Here is a 20945-nt window from a genome sequence, read left to right as displayed (position 1 = left end):
GAAAATTTTAGCTAGATACACCTCACACTTCAAACAGATATGAATCATGTAAAAAGGGGTTAAATATTGGATATGGCAGGATCCATAACAGCCTCTAGCCAACAGCATATTCTTCGTGTCAAAAACAACAGGTTAAATGTTTTGCTCAACCTGAGAAGATTTGGAAAGCAAATTATCACTACCAAAGAGAGGGAAAAATACAAACATACTCAGATCTGTGAGCTTTTTCTTTGAATTGTTCTTGCATATGACGAATAAGATCATCACTGGTCTCCATATTCTCTTCACCACGTTTACGGATCACAATATTCAATATACTATCCAACCCTAAGAGTCGATTAGGGCTCACAACCTGTTTTTTGTTGAGGAGCCTCATCATTTTCATTCATTTTTATTTCATTTCTAGATATTTTATCAAATAAGGACTTCGAGTATTCCTCAGGCAGATCTTTTCCATCATCAATGCCACGATTATTTCTTATGAAATCATCAGGAGACATCTGCATAACTCAATAACCAAAAAGAAATTAAGCCATTGTGACTGTCATCATTATTTTATATCATTTTACGAACATAACAACTGTGACCATACCTTATTCTTCACCATGGGATTGTGAGCATCAGTATTAAGCATTATAACGGAATAGGCAAGGACATAAGCAGTGTCAGCACTAGAAAAGGCCTTTGGATTACATTTGTAGTAACGTTCAGCAAACTTTTCAATGATCCTATCAATTTTCTGTGCCTCTGTTGCGGGATTCACTTCGTGGTGTCGATGAAAAAGCAACGGTGACTCGCGGCGGTGCTTGAAGGCTCCGACAAGGCTTTTCAGCGGCATGTGGACTGTTTCGGTAGAGAAGAATGCAGCTGTTTCTCCACGCCCAAAGGAGAAGAAGGAACGATAGAGGTGATACGTTCTTGTTCCGGTGGTGATGAACTGATCAACCCTGTCACTGAAATATTGACTGTGTCAGGAAGACCAGAGGAAAAGTGAGAGAAATATAATGTTGTGAGAGAAATAGAAAAGAGAGAGAAAAAAATGTCAGAAAAGAATGTCAGAAAGAGCAGAGGAGAGAGAAGAAAAGTACAGTGATAAAGGTCTAAAAACCATTATTTTCATGCATAAATTTGATATAAAAACACACCCTTTATGACTTAGAATGAACTTAAAATCAAGTAAAACATGTAAGTTGAGTCACATGAGAGTCAAAAGCTGTTTTTAGAGATATTACGCTTGTTTTGCATTATTTTGCAGGGTTTTGATGAATATTAAGGATGAGAGTGAAGTAGGAAGGTCATAGACTCAGGAAAAGATGAAGAAAAAGCAAGAAAATATGAAGAAAAAGCAAGAAAAGAAGAGTCTACATACCGCTCAGCGCCAAGCTTCAGCATTGAGCAGCCAAAGCGAGGGAGATTCTCTGCTTGACGCTCAGGCGGTCATGCTGAGCGGCCAGTGCGATTAGAGGCAAACCGCTTAGCGGTGAAATTGGCCGCTAAGCGGTGGCGCGACTTGGAGGCAAACCGCTAAGCGGTGCATTTAGTCGCTCAGTGGTGATCTGTTTTTATGGGCTTGGATTTTGATAGATTATGTTATCTTTTTGGCTTATATATAACCCTAGTGCGACCTGAAAACATATTCTTTGGCAGAGGGAGACGTCCAGACCTACTTTACACTGCTTGGAGAAGATTTCTTGGATGCTTAGGCTCCTTTTTATCCAATCTAGGGTTTGCTTTTCCATTCTTTTCATTATATTCATCTAGTTTCACCATGACAAAGGTGAACTAAACCCTTTGTTGTTGGGGAACAATGTAATCTTTTGAAACTCTCATTTATTCAAATTCTTATTTATTCCATATGCTTGTCATATACTTGTTTATCAATTGTTGGATTCTCATCTATGCTTAATGCTTTTATTGTTTAACTCATTCAGTAAAAGTTATTTGTCTTTATTGATACAGGAACGTACGGTAATGTCATGAACTGGTGGGAAATTCCTTGATTATGCTAATAACGCCTAGGGATAGGGGTAGGACGATCAATTGTATTTTGCTTCCGTTCGCTATGCATTATTAGTTACTAGGGGAGGCTTGGGATAACAAGCCGGTAATTAATAGTAGACTCTTTTCGCCAAGGAATTGGGTTAAGGGTAGACCAAGAAAGTTTGCATGCAGTTAGATAAACAAGTGAATTAAATAAGAAGAGTAGATAAATGAGAGTGGATAAGATGAAATTGTAAACCCCAAAAACTCCATTCATTCATAGTTTTTCCTTGCCAATTGAATCACTTGCATTTGCATGTTTAGTTTTTGTTCTTTGCATTCCAAACTTAACTTTAATTCTTTTCTCAACTTTTAAGCAATTGGTTTACACGAAAGATTAGGCCTTTGAGTCCTTTGGGAAAACGATACTCGGACTTACCCGTTTATATTACTTGATAACGATCTGGTACACTTGTCAGGGGCTTAACATACAGTAAAGTTAATGTCGTTGCAACCTATTTAACGGAAGGGACTGAATTTGTACAAAATTCGTAATATGGGGACCAAATAACATCATTTTTAAAAGCGAGTACAAAACAGAAATTCAGCCCCCAACTTGGGGACTAAAAAGGTAATTAAACATTTTTATTGTTGGGGAGGTTCGACACACACATAGATCTCCACACATGGTATGATATTGTCCGCTTTGGGCCAAGCCTCACGGGTTTGCTTTTGGTACCACTATAGAGGGCCTCTTACCTTTGGAGGTATCTATGTGTATATAAACCCTTGACCAACCATTCTTTTACTCTATGTGGGACTTTGTTTCACTCCAACATCCTTCCTCAAACAAAGGACTATGGTCTCCTTCCTCCCTCGCTACAGAAGTCTTATGGTCTTATCATTCCGAGTACACCATGGTCAACACAGAGCATTTCTCTTTTGCCCTCTTTCACGATCCATGGTCACAGTCAGCATTTCTAGCTCACTCTGCCCACCTCTCATGATTCATCCGGCGATCCGCCACTGGCCTCCTGCCTGGCTCACCTGATCNNGGGGGGGGGGGGTACTCATCTGAGCCCGGTCACCAGACTCGAACCATGGGCTCTGATACCTCTGTTGGGGAGGTTCGACACACACATAGATCTCCATACATGGTAAGATATTGTCTGCTTTGGGCCAAGCCCTCACGAGTTTGCTTTTGGTACCACTCCAAAAGGCCTCTTACATTGAAGGTATCTATGTGTATATAAACCCTTAACATGTTGCACTGTAACTGGCTATGTATTCTGCCTCACAACTTGATAAAGCAACCACCGTTTTCTTTTTAGAGCTCTAGGAGACAGGTGCATTGTTCAAGAGAAAAACGTTACCTGATGTACTCTTCCTTTCAATTTGATCTCCTCCATAGTCTGAATCAGTGAATCTAGCTAGCTTTAGTTCATCATTCTTCATCCCGTATGGAAATAGAATTCCATAGCTTGCAGTTGCTTTGACATATCTAAGCACACGTTTGGCAACGATCATGTGGTTTTTCTTCGGGTTGCTCATAAAACGACTTAACCCAACACTATATCCCAGGTTTGGTCTGCTATTACATAGAAAACGCAGAGATCCAACTATTTGTTTGTATGCAACTTCGTTCACGTTCTCTTCTGATTCGTCTTGTTTCAACTTCAGGTTTATCTCCAAGGGGGCTTGGCGCCATTGTAGTTGTCCATTTTAAACCTCTCTAACAATTCTTTAGCATACTTTTGTTGATGCATTATCAGTCCAGCCTTCTTGTAAGTGAACTCCATTCCCAAAAAGTATCTGAGTCTCCCGAGATCTGTCATCTCAAATTCGATCTCCATTGCCTTTTTAAACGCATCTATCTCTTCCTGACTTGAACCTGTAATCAGTAAGTCATCTACGTACAGACAGATTATGATCTTTGCGTCACCAGGATTCTCCCTCACATAAAGACCATGCTCCACCATGCATCGTTCATATCCGTGGCTGGTGAGGAAGGTGTCAATCTTTTTGTTCCAAGCTCTTGGAGCTTGTTGTAACCCAAAGAGTGCTTTCTGCAATCTGTAAACGTGCAGCTTCTTGTCGTTGTTGATGAATCCTTGATAATGCTAATTCTTACCAATATCTAAGCATCATTTTAGTAGAAAAATCAACTCCTTTCTAGCTTATAACTTGTTTAATCCTCTATTTTCTCTTAGTTTTCTAAATAATTGTGTTTTGGGCTACTTTGATGTAAGTTCACCACTAATCCCCTTATTTTGTAGCCTAAAATATGCTTGGAAGAACCTCCACCAAAGTAAAGAATTGTAAAGAATTGAACCGGCCGCTCTCTGGAAGAAAAGCCTATTTAAGGTCAAGTTGATACAAGTCATACCATTGTTGGGGAGGTTCAACACACACATAGATCTCCATACATGGTAAGATATTGTCCACTTTGGGCCAAGCCCTCATGGTATCTATGTGTATATAAACCCTTGACCAACCCTTCTTTTACTCTATGTGGGACTTTGTTTGCATTCCAACATTTATAACAATGTAACATGTATTTTTTAAATATCCGTTCCAAATAAATGTCACATTGTTATAAAAAATGCAATATTATTCCAATAACACGAGTCACTCCCTCAAAACCTATTAATTAAGTATGATATACAAATTCCATTGAACTTAAGATCGAATTCTGTAAATATTGTATAAAACGAAGGTAGTAAAAATAACTTTTGGATTACTTATTTCATAGTCAAACTAAATTAGTTGAAGACGAAGTGTTAAAACGCTTGTAAATGATGTATATAAGAAAAGTGACACTTCAACGTTGAAATGAGATGTAAATATACCTTAAATATAGAAAGAGACTATAAGGAAGAAATGATAAATGTAACTAATAATATTGTTTGCATATATAAATAAATAAAGTAAATGAAATTTCGAAATCACTTTATAAAAGTGTGTCCCACTAACGAAAAAGAGAAATCCTAAAATTCTGAAATAATAATCTTGGAAAATTTATTACTAATAACCACATATGTGTTCATGAATTGCTTGAACCGATGAATAAATAATTTTCTATTTGCTTCCATTTTCCTCTTACAATATTCAAACCTTGAAGAACATTTGCTTACTTTTATAGTATCTTACGTAATTCAGTTTATTTATTTTGAAAACAAACTCCACTTTTGCACTCTCCTTAATTATTTTTCCTTCTACTCTTTCACTAATTCATTTAACACTCCATCTCAATCTCAATTTGATTCTAATTTAGGTCACTCTTTTGTTAATTAATATTTATTATTTATCTATCTTAACATATAAATATTTTCTTCTCTGTCAACAGAAGTATATATATATCAATGGTTTAAGATTATCAAACATACTTTTAGTAAGCATAATTTTAAAATCAAAAGAGTACAGTAATCAATACCCAAAATCAGAAAAGTAATGTAAAAATTATAAGTTCTGTTTTACATTGCACTCTTGTTTAGCAGAAATCATATGAAGCAAAGAGATTAGACAGATGTACAAGCATTCCAATAAATTATAATTCTGACACTTTTTCCACAGGCAATAAACAAATCACAGAAAAACTGAAGAAATGCATAGCTTCCAGTTACAGGAACAAAAGAAGAGAAGCACAAAATGAGTCACTCTTCAAGTCATTTATTTACCTCCAGTATACTTCAGCTAAGTTTACTTTTTTCCCAATGCCAATGATTCAACTTCACTCATACTCAAATGACCATGAACAATTTCCATCAATTAAAATTTTTTCTTCCATCATTTAAGCTTCAATTCCTTCAACCCCATCATCAGAATCACTTCAGCAACAACAATGAAGCCCCCCAGTGGAAAATTTCCTGTCATCAAAATCTGTGTTCTACTTTTCCTTGTCATCTTCTTGTATGCAGAGAGTTTCAACTTATTTTTTTCCAGTTCAATTATCAATCTCAAACCTTGTCCTACAAACAGTACCAAGCCTAAATCCAGTAAGTCCTCATATATTCCTAACATGTGCTGTTTCTTCTGGTGCTGTTATTTGTAATCCTTCTTAAAACTTTGGTCAATTGTAAAATGAAAATGAAAATTTTATTTTACCAGCTCAGTGTTCATTACATGAGTATCTGACTCTAATGCATATTAATGATGTCTCATGTTGTGGTTTGTCCCAAAGATGATAAAAAGACACAACAGATGGTTCCTATTCATAATGCTGCATGGTTTAACGATGGATTTGTTTATGAGCCTGAGGAGTGCGATTTTAGGAATGGAAAATGGGTGTTTAACAGTTCAATAAAGCCTTTGTATTCAGGCACCAGTTGCCCTTATATAAGTAGGCCTTATTCTTGTGTCAAGAATGGGAGGGTAGATTCTGACTATCAATATTGGGAATGGCAGCCAGAAGATTGCAACTTGCCCAAGTAGGTCTCAAACTTCATAACATGCCTCATTATTATGATTGCAGAACTAGTCTTATCTATCTATCTATCTATTAACTTTGAATTTCTCTCCTCTAAAAGATATTCATGGGTATTCATAGATTTCATGTAAGGTTGCAAATATTCCTCATTCATGGAAGGAATCATATTGATTTCCTTTAAATATAATTAAAGAGGACAAAAGAAATTGAAACATCACTTTGACAAAAATCCTAATAAACCTAAAATATTATAACATAGTTCAAAGTTATCTACTTTGAAATAATATATAAAGTAGTTTCTTCTATAACCCAAATTAAAAATTACAAAACTTTATAGGTTTAATCCAGAGTTAGCTCTGAAGAAACTTCAAGGAAAGAGGCTGCTATTCGTAGGGGATTCACTGCAAAAAAGCCAATGGGAATCCTTTGTGTGTATGGTAGAATGGATCATACCCGAAAAGCAGAAGTCAATGAAACGAGGGACTCATTCAGTCTTCAAAGCCAAGGTATTGTTGATATCATAGATTAATAGGTTAAAAATATGCAACTCTGCTTCTGATAATGTAAATGCAAAATAAAACACACAACTAACAACAGTGATTCTTAAATCTTTGACATCAGTATTAGTAGAGTGATTCAAGATTTAAGTATAGTCTTAATTTTCTATATTCTGTGTTGAAAATTCAAAAACTATTTATCCTTGTTTATCATTTAGGAATACAATGCCACCATAGAATTCTATTGGGCACCAATGCTTGTGGAATCCAACACTGAGTTCTTTACCATAAGGGACCCCAAGAAGCAGATAGTGAAAGTAGATTCGATCATGGATCGTGCCAGGAATTGGACAGGGGTGGATATCCTTGTTTTCAATACCTATATATGGTGGATGAGTGATATTAAGGTTAAAGCACTGTAAGTCCTCCTTATCATTTTCTGAAATCCAATTACATAGTATAATTAGATAGAAATGTGAAAGTTTAGAAAAAATATATATAAATCTATTCCTTTAATATTTTTGGTTGAAAATAGTATTTAGTCTTTTATATGAATTTGATTTAGGTATGTAGGTGTTGAATCTTACCGGTAAATTCTGAAAAAGACCCATCAAATATTGTGTGACATTCATCCCATTTTTGTTCATAATCATTTTCTTCCATCAAAACTAAGTAAACCATGACTTTGATCTTCAACCAAAACCAAAGGTTGAACTAACTATTTAGTCATGTAAATAACTATTTTAGTTGAATTTTCCTTTTGGGTTGAAATCATGAAATTAATTTAATGAAAGGAAAAAAAAAAGTTGTCTGATGTGTGTCTTGATTGCAGATGGGGTTCATTTGGCAATGGGGAAGAAGGGTATGAAGAACTGGAGAATCAAATTGCTTACAACTTAGGTCTAAGGACATGGGCCAACTGGGTTGACTCAACTGTTGATCCAAACAAAACCAGAGTTTTCTTCACAACCATGTCTCCAACACACACAAGGTCTTACCTTTAAAGCTTTATCTTAGTTTCTTAAAGTTTTAGGCTCAAAATCTGAACCTTGAAGCAATGATTTGAACAGAAACAAGTAAAAGTTTATTGAAATGAATGTGTGATGTTTTCAGAAGTGCAGACTGGGGCAAGAAAGATGGTGTGAAATGTTTCAATGAGACAAAGCCAATAGGAAAAAGGAAGCATTGGGGAAGTGGATCTAGCAAGGAGATGATGAGGGTGGTGGAAAAAGTGGTGAAGAGAATGAAAGTGGGAGTGACATTCATCAACATAACACAGATCTCAGAGTACAGAATTGATGCTCATTCCTCTGTTTATACTGAAAGTGGAGGAAAATTATTGAGTGAGGAGGAAAAGGCAAATCCAAGAAATGCAGATTGCATACATTGGTGCTTGCCAGGTGTTCCAGATACTTGGAATCAAATATTTTTGGCAATGTTCTAACAAATAAGTTCAAGTCTATTAGCACATGCATGCATGAATATATTTTTTTCTTGTCATATGAAAACGTCTTCTCTAGTATGGGAAATTGGTGTGTGAACTTACCTTTATCAATCTTAATTTTCCTAAATAATGGATGGAAAAATACAATCAAATTATTATTATTATTATTATTATTATTATGAAATAAAAAGTGAGATGAAAACTTTATTTTATAAACTAGTGTTAGAAAATTGTTTGTTTTAAAATTTAAATAAATAATTAAATATATTTTTGGATTCTAAATTTTTAGTAAAATTAGAATTCGTTTATCTTTAAAAACTTTAGAACAATTTAGTTTTTTATTTTTATAAATATGTAAATTTAATTTTTTTAATTTAATTTTATTAAATTTATTTTACGTTTTAAATGTGTTACTCGACTAATATTAGAGTAGAAATTATTTATAGTTCAATGTTAATTAAGTAATATATTTAAAATATCAATTAAGTTTAATAAAATTTGATTAAAAATACTAAATTTATATATTTATAAAAAATAATAGAGTAAATTGGTCTAAAATTTTTAAGAAAATTTTTATTTTTATACAAGGTTAAGAGACTTAAAAACATATTTAATTCTAAAATAAATACTTAAATTACAAAGAATTAGAAAATGTTAAGTCAATTTCAATACAAAAAGTTTAGTAATTGATAATATTAAAATGTGCTTATAAGCATATGAAGTTTTTTTTCCTCTCTCACTTTTCTTAAATTGTTATAATGAAAAACAAATAATTGTAGAACCAACAAAGTTCTCTATAAACATAACAACACTCCAATTTATAAAAAATAAAATAAAACTAATAATAAGTTCATATCTCCTTTCATAATAGGTTTTTAACATTCTATATTTAGAGTTGTTTAGTTATTTGATAACAAGTTTACATTGTATTTTTGTACATTGGTTTGTTTGTCCCTGTTTCTTGTTAATTTTTTTTATTAAAATTTTCAAACAATGACAAATAATTAGTGCTTTTGAGAATATGAAAATAACTAAAATGTCAAAAATCTAATATGAGTTTATAAAAAAAAATAATTATTAATTTATATATTAATGTGTATATTAATTTTGCACTTAATAATTTTTACATAAATATTTATTTATGTAATTTATTTAAATTTAAAAGCTTATTTAAAAGATTAAATTTATTATCAAATAAATGTTAAATTAGAAGCGGGAAAAAAAAATTAGAACTTGAGAGAGTAAAAAACTTAGAATTTATAAAAACAAAATGGGATTTTAAAGGTGAATCATATGGTTTTTATATAGTGGAGAAGTTATATAATTATTTTTAAGTTGAGAAATTCAATAATTTCTTTTAATTGAATGATTGTCCGTAACATATTTTGTTAAATAATTAAATTATTATAGTTAACTAAAAGGCTAAATAATGTTTTTAGTATCCAATGTAACAGTTTTATATTATTTAGAAGTTGAGATATTGTTTAAATATTATTTTTTCCTTTCTATTTTTGGAAACTTTTTTAAAGAAAACAGAATTTTACACTCTAATTATACTTCAAATAAAAAGTTATTCATCCTAATAATCTCGGTCATTAGATTTGGAATCAAATATTAATACCTACCATTAAACTAAAAACACTTGAAATTAGAACATATATAATTAAAAAGAACATTAAATATAAAATTAAAATATCTCTTTATATAATATACATAAATATGTAGGTAAACTGAGCGAATATGATAGATTTAATCATTCAAATTTTATTATCAAAACTTAACATAAAAAATTAATATTTGCTGCCAAAAAAAAAAATTAAGCTAGACCGCTATAACTAACACTTTAAATATTTAATACATTCATTTGGTAGCCATTTCCGTAGTGGAAAAACGCGGTTTAACATCACTCTACTGACGCCGGTTAGCGAGTAGACCGACGTATATGAGTGCACGGTGGCATTAGCGTAAATAAGTGATAACCTAGATGTCGGTTTGCTCGGGAAAGCTACGTCTATTATATAATACATGTCATCTCTATCCTAAACTGACGTCTAATGTAATGCGGTAGTTGAGAAGACAAACTTTTCCTGGCCATTGATGTCGCTTGTGATGGGGCTCGACGTCTACTAGGGTGCAATTAATGCTGGTCACCTGATTCTCAGGCGCTTAAACATCGCGTGGTTAATCCCAGACGTCTATAGCTTGTTCGGGAAGACAAAAATTTCTGCAAAATAGACGTCGTGTTTCGGGGAACGAGACGTCTATAGTCCTGTAATTGATTATCTTCACCAAAATCTGAGGCACCTCGACGTCCAGTAGCAGAGCACGAACATCTATAGTATTATAGACGTCGGCGTCCCTTCCCAACCATCGTCTACTTCCCTGACAGGAAATGAAACGTCAATTGGTTCAGCGCACTAGACGTCGGCCCCCCTAGACACCGACGTCTAAGGACATTCAAAAAGTCACTTTCAATGTTATCTTGGATGTCAAATTAGTTAGATACCTGACGTCTAGGTGACTATAGACGTCGGGTCCTGGGGGAACCGGCACCCCATTTCATTTTAAATAAACCGCAGACCCTTCGCGACATTGCAGTTTCTGATATCATCGCGTCTTCCTCCTCTCCTTTTTCTCTCTTGCGGCATTACATTATTATTTCTAATAACATCGTCTTCCTCCTCTCCTTTTTCTCTCTTGCGGCATTGCATCCCAAGTGCGTGTTTTTTTATGGTTATCGTTTAAACTTTGTTCAGTCTTTCATCGATTATATTCTGGTTCAACTGATTAAAATTTGTTTTGTTGTGTTGTGTTTTAGTGCAGTTTTGTTCCTCTCGTGGGGTAACACAGTACCACATTCTTCCTTTGGTAGCTGCCTCCCAGAAACAGCGTCGATTTCTCATGGCGTTTCGACCAAAAAACGACCCTGAGTCGTTGCCTAGTAATCGTTTCACCGTAATTTTTCCATCTTGCGGTTGAAAATGGAACTAAGCAAAGACCCAGGTTGAAATGCCATGAGAAATCCAAAAGACGCAAGCTTTTTTTCGGGGGAAACTAGCAAAGAAAGAGTGTGTTACTGGGTTATCCAAAGACAAGAACAAAACTGCACTATAACACAACTATTAGACGTCGGTTAATACACACACCGTCAGTTCTGTGAATGTCCGACGTCCCATTAACGTCACCGACTATGACGTCGGTTATGAAGGAGACGTTAAAAGCCCAAAATAACCGACGTTAAACAACGTTTTTCTACTAGTGTTCTTAAACTATTTCAATAGCAATAATTTATAGAAAAATTCATGTTTATTACAGATAAATATATAAATACAAAATCCATGATTTAAAAACTATGTAAAAAGAAATATTGATACTAAATAACCCTTTAATTATATTTGTTAAACTTTAATTTCTGAGAATGTTTAGAAAATCAGTATAACATAAAAACAAACTTTAATAATCTCAACTCCTTAAAAGATTATTTCTGAAGTTTTCTTTTTACTGTTTAAATTTTCTTTCCTATATCATGCTGTTATTTGTGTTATGAAAAACATGTCACTGAATTTTTTAATGGGCCTGAACTCTGAACCAAATCCAAGCCCATCATTCAACCTTTGGGCTTGTATACTCGTAAATTACGATTTTACAACCGAATGATGGAAACTAGGGATGGACAAACTACATCATCTATACTGTATTATAACTAATTATAGTTAATTATATAATAATTCAAAGAAACTGAATTGAACTAAAAAAATAGTTCAAAGAAACTTAACTTAATTTTAGTTTAGTTACATAAGTACAGTTCAGTAAACTCTTTTAATTCAAAACCACCCTCTTCATCCCACCCAACACCTTCCTCCACCGTGGATCCCCTATCACTATCACGTCATTACAGTTCAAAACAACCCCATCACCTTGTCCTCCAGAACCTTCCCTTCTCCAACCTCCTCCTCCTCCCCCGTCGCGCCTGCCTCCCTACCCTCCTCGTCGCCAAAACCATCTCCGTCACCGACAACTCCCCGACCAACTTCTCTCTCGACCACACCCCCCTCACCCACCCGGACCTCTTCTCCACTCCCTCCCTCGTCGTCCACAGCGTCCAATCTTTCCTCGATTACTCTCTCTTCGGCGATGGCCTCCCGCTCTCGTCCTCTCCCCTCACCGGCAACTCCATCGACTTTATGGAACTCAGGTGCGTCCTCCTTTGACTCCCGCCTCAAAGGTGTCGTTTTGCTCCCTCTCTTCTCCTTCGTTCTTCCACTGCTACTATGCCAAGGTTTTTCAATCTCTTTTGAAAGGGAAAGGGAAAAACGTACCTTTGGGTTGCAGATCTGCCTCTCTTCGACAACAGTAGCGGCAACCTTCAACGGAGATAGGAAACAGGGCCGCCTTCACCGGAGATGGAGATAAGAAATAGGAAAATAGAAAATTGTGAAGAGAAATTAAAAAACCTAACTGAGAAACAGGAAAACTGAAACTGCAGTTAATTATCCTCAAAAATAAAATAGTGCAGTATTTTTAAACTGAACTATTAGTCAGTATAATTAGTTTTTAGTTTAAGTACTTTAAGTTTTTTAAGTTTTAAAAGGTATAAATAAACTACATTTTAAGTTTTTTAAGTTAACTATGCCCAGTCCTAATGGAAACCCTGGTTCACGTTCGATTTTGCTATATATTTATAACAAACCTTAGCCCCAACACTGCAGCCAGTGGAAGAGCGGTTTTCCTCTGTTCGTGTTCTGTTCACAATCTTTTCAGATGATTTGGTTTTTTGTTTTTTCTTTTGTTACTTAACTCGTACTATTTTTTATTCGTTATCTAATTGATTTTCTTAAAAGTGAAAGATTGTGAAATTTTACAATTTATGTGTGGTTTTACAAATCCGAGGTTGCTTTCTAGAACTTGTTGTCATAGCTAATGATGTCTGTCGTAGGCTTGTAATTATACGTGAAATGATTGGAAGGATTAACTTCCAAACACTGAGATGGTGAGGTATTGATTTTATTATGGGTAATGAAACTTTTACACTAAATTTTGACAAATTTTTGATACCATGAATGTCTTACGTTCTGATTGGTGCACGTATAAAAGATTTGAAAAATATAAAAAAGTGATATGGAAATTCATGTTAGAGGAGTGGTAGGGTTTTCATTTAGGTGGTTTCATTTTTTTGGGTTTGAAAAATTTGAAATCACATATCTTAGAGAGAACCCACGAGAATGAGAGAGAATGTCATCTCACCCACAAACCTCCATCGACAACAATTGGTCGTTCATCGATAAAGGAGCATTCACTGGATCGTCGCCGTTCATCGGCCACCGTTCAACGCAAAAACCACCATTGATGCGTGTTTTCAAGTTTCTCGTCATTTGTTTGGGTTATCCTTTGTTGTTCTTTGATGAGTTTGATTTGTTTTTAATTTTTTTTTACCATTTAGGTGTTATTGTGATTTTTTTTGGGTGTTATTGTAATTTTTTTTGTATCTAAAAGATAATAGTTGTATACTTATTTTCCATACTAATTGTATATTTTTTTTTGGATATTCTTTCATATGGACAAGAAATAATTGTGAAGAGGCTTCCTGGAAGTTTTCGATTTCCCTTTGTGACAAATTATCTTCTTTTTAAATGTTAATGCTATATTTTAAATGGCTTAGTAGTATTTATGTTTTGATGGAGAGTGTAAGATTCCTGACAAATTTCATAACTAAGAATTATTATCAAGATGGAGTATTATTATAAAGGAAATTATTGTCAAGCGAAGTCATTCAATTATGTGTTTTATATCACTTGCAAGTAATGTTAAGAGCAGTTTTTCAAAGCATAACATGATTATTAGTTTGATTAAGTAAGCAATTTTATATCACTGTCATTTTATGTTGTATTCATTTATAATGAAGTAGATATTTGTTTGTGATGTTTTAATCATGAGAACTATGGTATTGAATAATATTCTCCATTATTCTACTTTTAGTTCTTCTATAATTAAATTTAGAATTCTTTTCTTAATTATTGCAGGTTTTTCTTATTTCTAACTTCATTATTTATATTTGCCATGATCTTTGTACCTATGTGTATACATGCTATATTTTGGTTCCATTTTTGCTTCATTCAAAATAAGTGGAATTTAACATTTAAAAAGAGATTTTTTATTTTATTTTATGAAAGTATTGGTTGCAATATTATACTCGAACAACGACCAACACCATCTCCATTAGAGATTCCAATGATTTTGAGGTAGAGGTTTGTTGTAACAAAAGTAGCTGCAAGAATTGAATTTCTTTGATGGAGAAGTTGAATTGATTGCTGCTGTTATGGATTTGGAAGGGTATATCAAAGAAACAGGAAATCTCAATTATTTTTGAAGAATTTGGAAAGGAGAAAAGAGGGGAGAAGTGATATCTTCTTCTTTTTTGTTAATTCATTTAACTTGGTAAATTTCATTATAGAATATGTTTAAAAGTATTAAATTCTTATTTTTTATAGTATTAAATTCTTATTTTTTATTTTGGTGGTAGAGGTAGTGACTGAACTTTAGTCTGCACATTAAATTATATATGATTAGAAGTACACATTTTGTTATTAAAATTTCTAAATTTGTTCATGGAATTCATAATTATGGTTGAATTATATTTTTGTCATTGAATTCTAACTATATACCTATAGGTCTTCTTGTTCTTCTTGTTCTTCTTGTTCGTGCAATTAACCGACCCGGTTCATTAAATTTTAAAATCAATTAACAGACCCAGATTGTGCAATTTTTTCTTCCATGTTAATTAAATTTCATTCATACTAGTTTTCAGAGCGCAGCGGACTGGTTAACGCGTTGATCAAACCAAGAGGGGGTGAATTGGTTTCTTATCGCAAATCTTTCTTTTAATAATTTTCTCAATAAAATTAATTTCCTTAAAAATATTTAAACAAATTAAAAGAGTAAGAAGAGAGAAAATTGCACAGGTAATTTTTATACTAGTTCAGATCACAGAGATCCTACATCTAGTTGTTAATCTCAACCGAGAATTAATGTTTCACTAGCACAAACCAACAAACTGTTACAATCACAAAGAAAATAAAACAGTTTAAGGTTAGAACACCTCTCTTGTTACCCCAAGAGATGAAACTCACTTCCCCTCTGACCCATAGGGGATGAACACCTCCTCTGAATATTCATAAAGGATGATAGGCTTTCAACTCAGCAACAACAACACTCAATCACACTCCCTGTGAAAGTTCTCGCTCTATGCCAACAAAAACAACACTCAATCACACCACCTGTGAAAGTTCTCGCTCTATGCCAACAGGCCAAGTTCTCAAAGCCACAACACAGGGGTTCAGCAAACCCCAGAACACTTATCACCGCACTGCAGATAAGAATATAGAAAAATACACTTTGTATATTTCGTGTATTTTAGAATGAGAGTCACAATTTAATTTATAGAGATCTCACTCAAGGATACCTCCAAAAATCCGTTGTCAACTAATTAATTGTGATAATCAATTTTCCACTTATGGTAATTGATTATGCATTTAATGAATGCACAACGATAAAAAACTTGCTTAAACATTCTCATAACTGCTCATGATAATCAATTATGGCAAGTCATAATTAATTATTGATAATGGATTATTATAATTTAATAATCGATTATCTTGAGTATAAAATGAGGTTTTATGATTCAAAAAATAATTTTAATGCAACCTAAAGCAAGCAGTACATAGAATCAAAGATAAATCACATCCTATACATCAATCTACTAAATTAAAAAAAAACTTTAATATAAAAACAAGTTTTCATGAAGATCTTCCTGTAATAAGAGCACTTGAGACTTGCTTTGAGACATCATCATAATTTCTTCTCTTTAGCCTTATGCTAACACTAGTTTAATCAATTTCTTATTTTATTTCTCCTTTTTCAAATAACACCATATTCAAAGGATGGAATTTATAAGATTTCCTTGACAGTGGTGGATGCTCGCATATTCTGTTTAGAGGTTCGAATTATTAAAAGGCTCACCATGCTTGAGGTATTAGAATCTAAACTTGTTTAATTTCTTAATTATAGTATTCTGGATGATTTATGGTTCCTTCGGTCTATAACTTATTGGAATAGTCAAAATAATTCCATCAAGAGTGCTTTCTAAACTTGCTTAATTTTTAAGTATAGTATCCTGGCTTACTTTTTGTTCCTTCAATCCAAGCTTATTAGGAGTTTGATGTTGAATCTCTTTATATTAATGTTAGTAAAAAAGGTTGAGGTTGTTTTCTTTGGGTTTATTTGTGAAAAAGAAAAATGAAATTTAGCAAAACTTGGAATGCTAAAATGACTTGCTCAATTTTTGTCAATTTTAAGTTGGGGATTATTGAATTCGGAAAGCATTGGGGATTATTTATGGCTTGACATTGCAGTTGTTGCTTATATTGGCATTTAGCACTCATTTTGATTGTGAAAAGGCATGTCTTGTAATTGTTTTTGACGTGAAAATTGTATTTATCATAGTTCTTATGCTTTCTTAGTTCCATGCTTAGGAGTTATTGACATACTATTATTTTTTTTTTCGTGATGTTTAATATCTTTTCACATATATATCAAAGGCATGTTTGGGCCTATTGAACTCTTAAAACTATATAGGAATTTTGTTCATTTGGCTTTTATGTAATTTCCAGTTTTCTGTCGAACTCTTAATTTATGGCCTAGCACCAATTGTTGTCATTCATATTGTTTGTTCTCTTATTGTTTTGAAATGATTTTGGTATCAATTTCATGTCTATGAATTTGCTTTATTTTTCAAGTTTGCATGACGTCGGATATGGAACTTGTTAGAGTGGTTCCTAGTGTAAAGACGAGATTAGTGTGGCATGCTTTCATCCTTTTACTAGGGAGGACTAGTTTATGGTACATAGGTATGGTTTTTGCTGGGGTGACCAATGATGTATGCTTTAGCTTATATTAGTTAAGTGGTAATCTTTTGGCAGTGGTTATAGGAAGGAAAGCTTAGGGTCCTCCACTATGACGATGCTCATGTAGTGAATGGCAAGGGACCAAGTTACTTTCTTGAGGAGACCATCATTGGAGTCAGTCAATGAGATATATTGATTCTTTTAGGATTTATAATTTTTATTTGACAAGTGTAAGTTATCAAAATTTTGATGCTTTGAACCTTTGATACAACATTTGACATTTTATTGATTTTGTGTGCATTTTTTTGTTTTCAGGAGGAATTGTAACAAGTTAAGGAGAAATATATTTGTGATTGGAGTTTGGACATTGACAATGTGTGAAGGGATGAAGTATTGCAACATTTAGGGTTGTTGTAGATGTTGTACAATAGGGATTCTTGCAATGTGATATTTGATTTTTTTAGAATTGTTTCAAAATGTATTCATTAGGTGTGCCTGTACATATTTTTTGTTAGAAATTTTCAAAGAAATGTAATCCTCATTTATTGATAATGAAATTTGAGATTCCTATATTTTAGTGTCCATTTGAATGTGTTTTAAAGATAACAACGATCATTTTTTTGTTATTTTTTGTGTTGATTACCACAAGTTTGAATACAAGAATGAGCATTTTTTTTTGTCTTAGACATTTGTACTGCATCCCCACCAAATGTGGAGCTCATTATGTATGTTAAATGTGGTATATACAAGGTTGTATGCAGATTAAATGTTGAAAAAAAAAATCTTCACTTAAAAATGAGTGGCATGAACTTTGTCGACTAAGATGTGCAAAATCTTTGCCTTAGGTGCACATGATTTGATATAAATTTCATAAACATTGTGTAAACATGACTAGTATATCAAATACGTGTTAAGAAAAAAATTCTGCACTTGAAAATCAATGTCATTTTCAAAGTTGACATGTTTGTGCAAAATCATTGCCTAAAGTCTCTAGTTATTTAGCCTTTGTTACCAATAATTTTTGAACCAAAAGTTCTAGAAAAAGTGATTCCTTCGGGATCGAGTTCGATATAAATGTCATAATCATTGGTTGAACATGACTTGTATGTCAAATAAGTGTTAAAAAGAAATTATGCACTTCAAAATCAAAGTCACTTTCAAAATTGACCTGCATGTGCAAAACCTTTGCCTAAACTCCCCACTTATTTGACCTTTGCTACCAATGAAGTTTTTGCACCATGAGATCAACTATGAAAATGATATTGATTTTCAAGTGAACCAATTTTTTTTAAGATTTATTGGACATACATGTGATGTTCAGGCATTGATTATTACATTTATATTAAACTCCATGGCCAACTAACAATTCTTTTTAAAACTCATTGTGCATAAACAACACGGGAAGCAAAAGCCAAATAAATGGGGAGTTCAAGCAAAGTTTTTGTACACAGGGGTCATATGTTAAAATGGCATTGACTTTTAAGTGAACCAAATTATTTTAAGACTTATTGGACATGCAAGTGATCTTAAGGCATTGATTATCACATTTATATCCTACTTCATTGTTAAAGAACCATTCTTTGTAAAACTCATTGTGTAGAAACAACATTGGGAGCAAAGGCCAAATAAGTGAAGAGTTCATGTAAAGTTTTTGCACACAAGGGTCATATGTTAAAATGACATTGATTTTTAAGTGAACCAAATTTTTTTTAAGACTTATTGGACATACAAGTGATCTTCAGGCAAAGATTATCACATTTATATCCAACTCCATGGCCAAAGAACCATTCTTTGTAAAACTCATTGTGCAGAAACAACATTGGGAGCAAAGGCCAAATAAGTGGAGAGTTTAGGCAAAGTTTCTGCACATAGGGGTCAACTGTGAAAATAACATTGATTTTTAAGTGAACCAATTTTTTTTAAGACTTATTGGACATACAACTGATATTTATACATTTATTATCACATTTATATTCAACTCCATGGTCAAGGAACCATTCTTTGTAAAAAACTTACTTTGTAGAAACAACACTAGGGACAATGGCCAAATAAGTGGGGAGTTCAGGCAAAGTTTCTGCACACAGGGGTCATATGTGAAAATGACATTGATTTTTAAGTGAACCATTTTTTTTATACTTATTGGGCATACAAAGGATCTTTAGGCATTGATTGTCACATTTATATCCAACTCCATGACCAAGGAACCATTTTTTCTAAAACTCATTGTGCATACACAACAGTTGGAGCAAACGCCAAATATGTGGAGAGTTTAGGCAAAGTTTCTGCACACAAGGGTCATCTCTTAAAATGACATTGATTTTTAAAAGAACCAATTCTTTTTAAGACTTATTGGACATACAAGTGATCTTTATGCATTGATTAACATATTTATATTCAACTCCATTTCCAAGGAACCATTATTTGTAAAATTCATTGTGCAGAAACAACATTGGGAGAAAAGGCCAAGTGGGGAGTTTAGGCAAAGTTTTTGCACACAGGGGCCATCTGTTAAAATGACATTGATTTTTAAGTGAACTAATTTTTTCAAGACTTATTGAAAATACAAGTGATTTTTAGGGATTGATCTTCAAACATATAAAAATTTTTAAGTTCGAAACACTTATGTACAAGTCAGTCTACCTTTATATGCAAAACTTACAACATAAATCCCCACTTATTTGAATTTTTGTCCCGAGAGGTAGTGCATGATTATTTCGAGTTTTTTGAAGTTGATTTTGTGACTTTGAGTGTATGTTTTGTTCATCATAGACCAAGGTTTTTCAAAATTTCTAAATTTCAAGTTATTATAATTATTATTCAAACGATTATGTTGTTCATTCACATAAAAAAATACTTATATATATTTCAAGTGATTTTTTTTAAAGTAAACATTGTGTACATCCCTCTTATATATAGGTTATCCATCAATTCTTGTGAAAAAGGAAAGAGGATTTTAATCAAATTAATGAATTATAATTTTAACACAAATACACCAAAGCAATTAATGTTAAACATTGTTGGCTATATAGATGATGGATATGGAATATGAAAACTTTTTTATTATAAAGTGTCTTTTTCATTCTGATTGTAACAGCAGTATCAACAGATCTATAACATATCTGTATTTTTTTTTCATCGACCGAAGCCCAATAAAATATCCATAGGACTTTAATTACAATGAAAGAATGAGAAGAAAGTCTAATTTATTTCTCAAGGAAGTCCTTGTACCACATTTGTGATAGTTTTGGATAGAAAGATACTACATTACCAAAGCTACTAATGGGTTCACCCAGAAATATCACTATGAGGTTGAGTTAAATTTCAATGCCTATGGTAAGTCTTCTTTTCTCTTCTCAAATGCCAATTCCCAAGTTTGCTTTTTACAATATCTTTCAAAACCATTTCAGTCAATACATTTGTTACCACCTTCTGAATCTCATTTCTGGTTGTATATGAAGAAGCCATATGTAAGGTTTCCTTCTCAAATTAGAATTCCCAAAAAATAATCTTCTTCAGTAACATAATATTGCAAAAACATCAAAAATACAATCTATAAACCAGTGTTATGTCTATGCATACAAATAGTTATTACAATTTATGAAACTCATAATTTTAGACTCCAACATTTAAATAAAAGAAGTAGTTCTATGGTCTTGGATTACTTCAGAAAAGAAAAACAACTTTATTAATTGAACTTA

General features: G+C 33.0%; 2 protein-coding genes across 2 annotated transcripts; one reads left to right on the top strand and one right to left on the bottom strand.

Annotated features, from left to right (window-relative positions):
• Positions 1–279: 279 nt before the first annotated feature.
• Positions 280–998, bottom strand: LOC111242579 (brefeldin A-inhibited guanine nucleotide-exchange protein 3-like). The gene is made up of 2 exons (XM_022786499.1): positions 593–998; positions 280–500 (listed from the first exon to the last, which is right to left on the bottom strand). The coding sequence occupies exons 1-2, from the start codon at positions 836–838 to the stop codon at positions 339–341; spliced, it is 408 nt and encodes a 135-aa protein (XP_022642220.1). The 5' UTR covers positions 839–998; the 3' UTR covers positions 280–338.
• A 4581-nt stretch (positions 999–5579) lies between these two features.
• Positions 5580–8434, top strand: LOC106773892 (protein trichome birefringence-like 3). Its single transcript, XM_014660656.2, has 6 exons — positions 5580–5975; positions 6161–6407; positions 6744–6912; positions 7122–7321; positions 7736–7894; positions 8017–8434. The coding sequence occupies exons 1-6, from the start codon at positions 5822–5824 to the stop codon at positions 8345–8347; spliced, it is 1260 nt and encodes a 419-aa protein (XP_014516142.1). The 5' UTR covers positions 5580–5821; the 3' UTR covers positions 8348–8434.
• The last annotated feature ends 12511 nt before the right edge of the window (positions 8435–20945 follow it).

Source organism: Vigna radiata, chromosome 9 (assembly GCF_000741045.1).
Source record: "Vigna radiata var. radiata cultivar VC1973A chromosome 9, Vradiata_ver6, whole genome shotgun sequence".
NCBI lineage: Eukaryota > Viridiplantae > Streptophyta > Magnoliopsida > Fabales > Fabaceae > Vigna > Vigna radiata.
The sequence above is the reverse complement of the archived record's forward strand: the minus strand, read 5'-3'. Positions and strand labels throughout refer to the sequence as shown.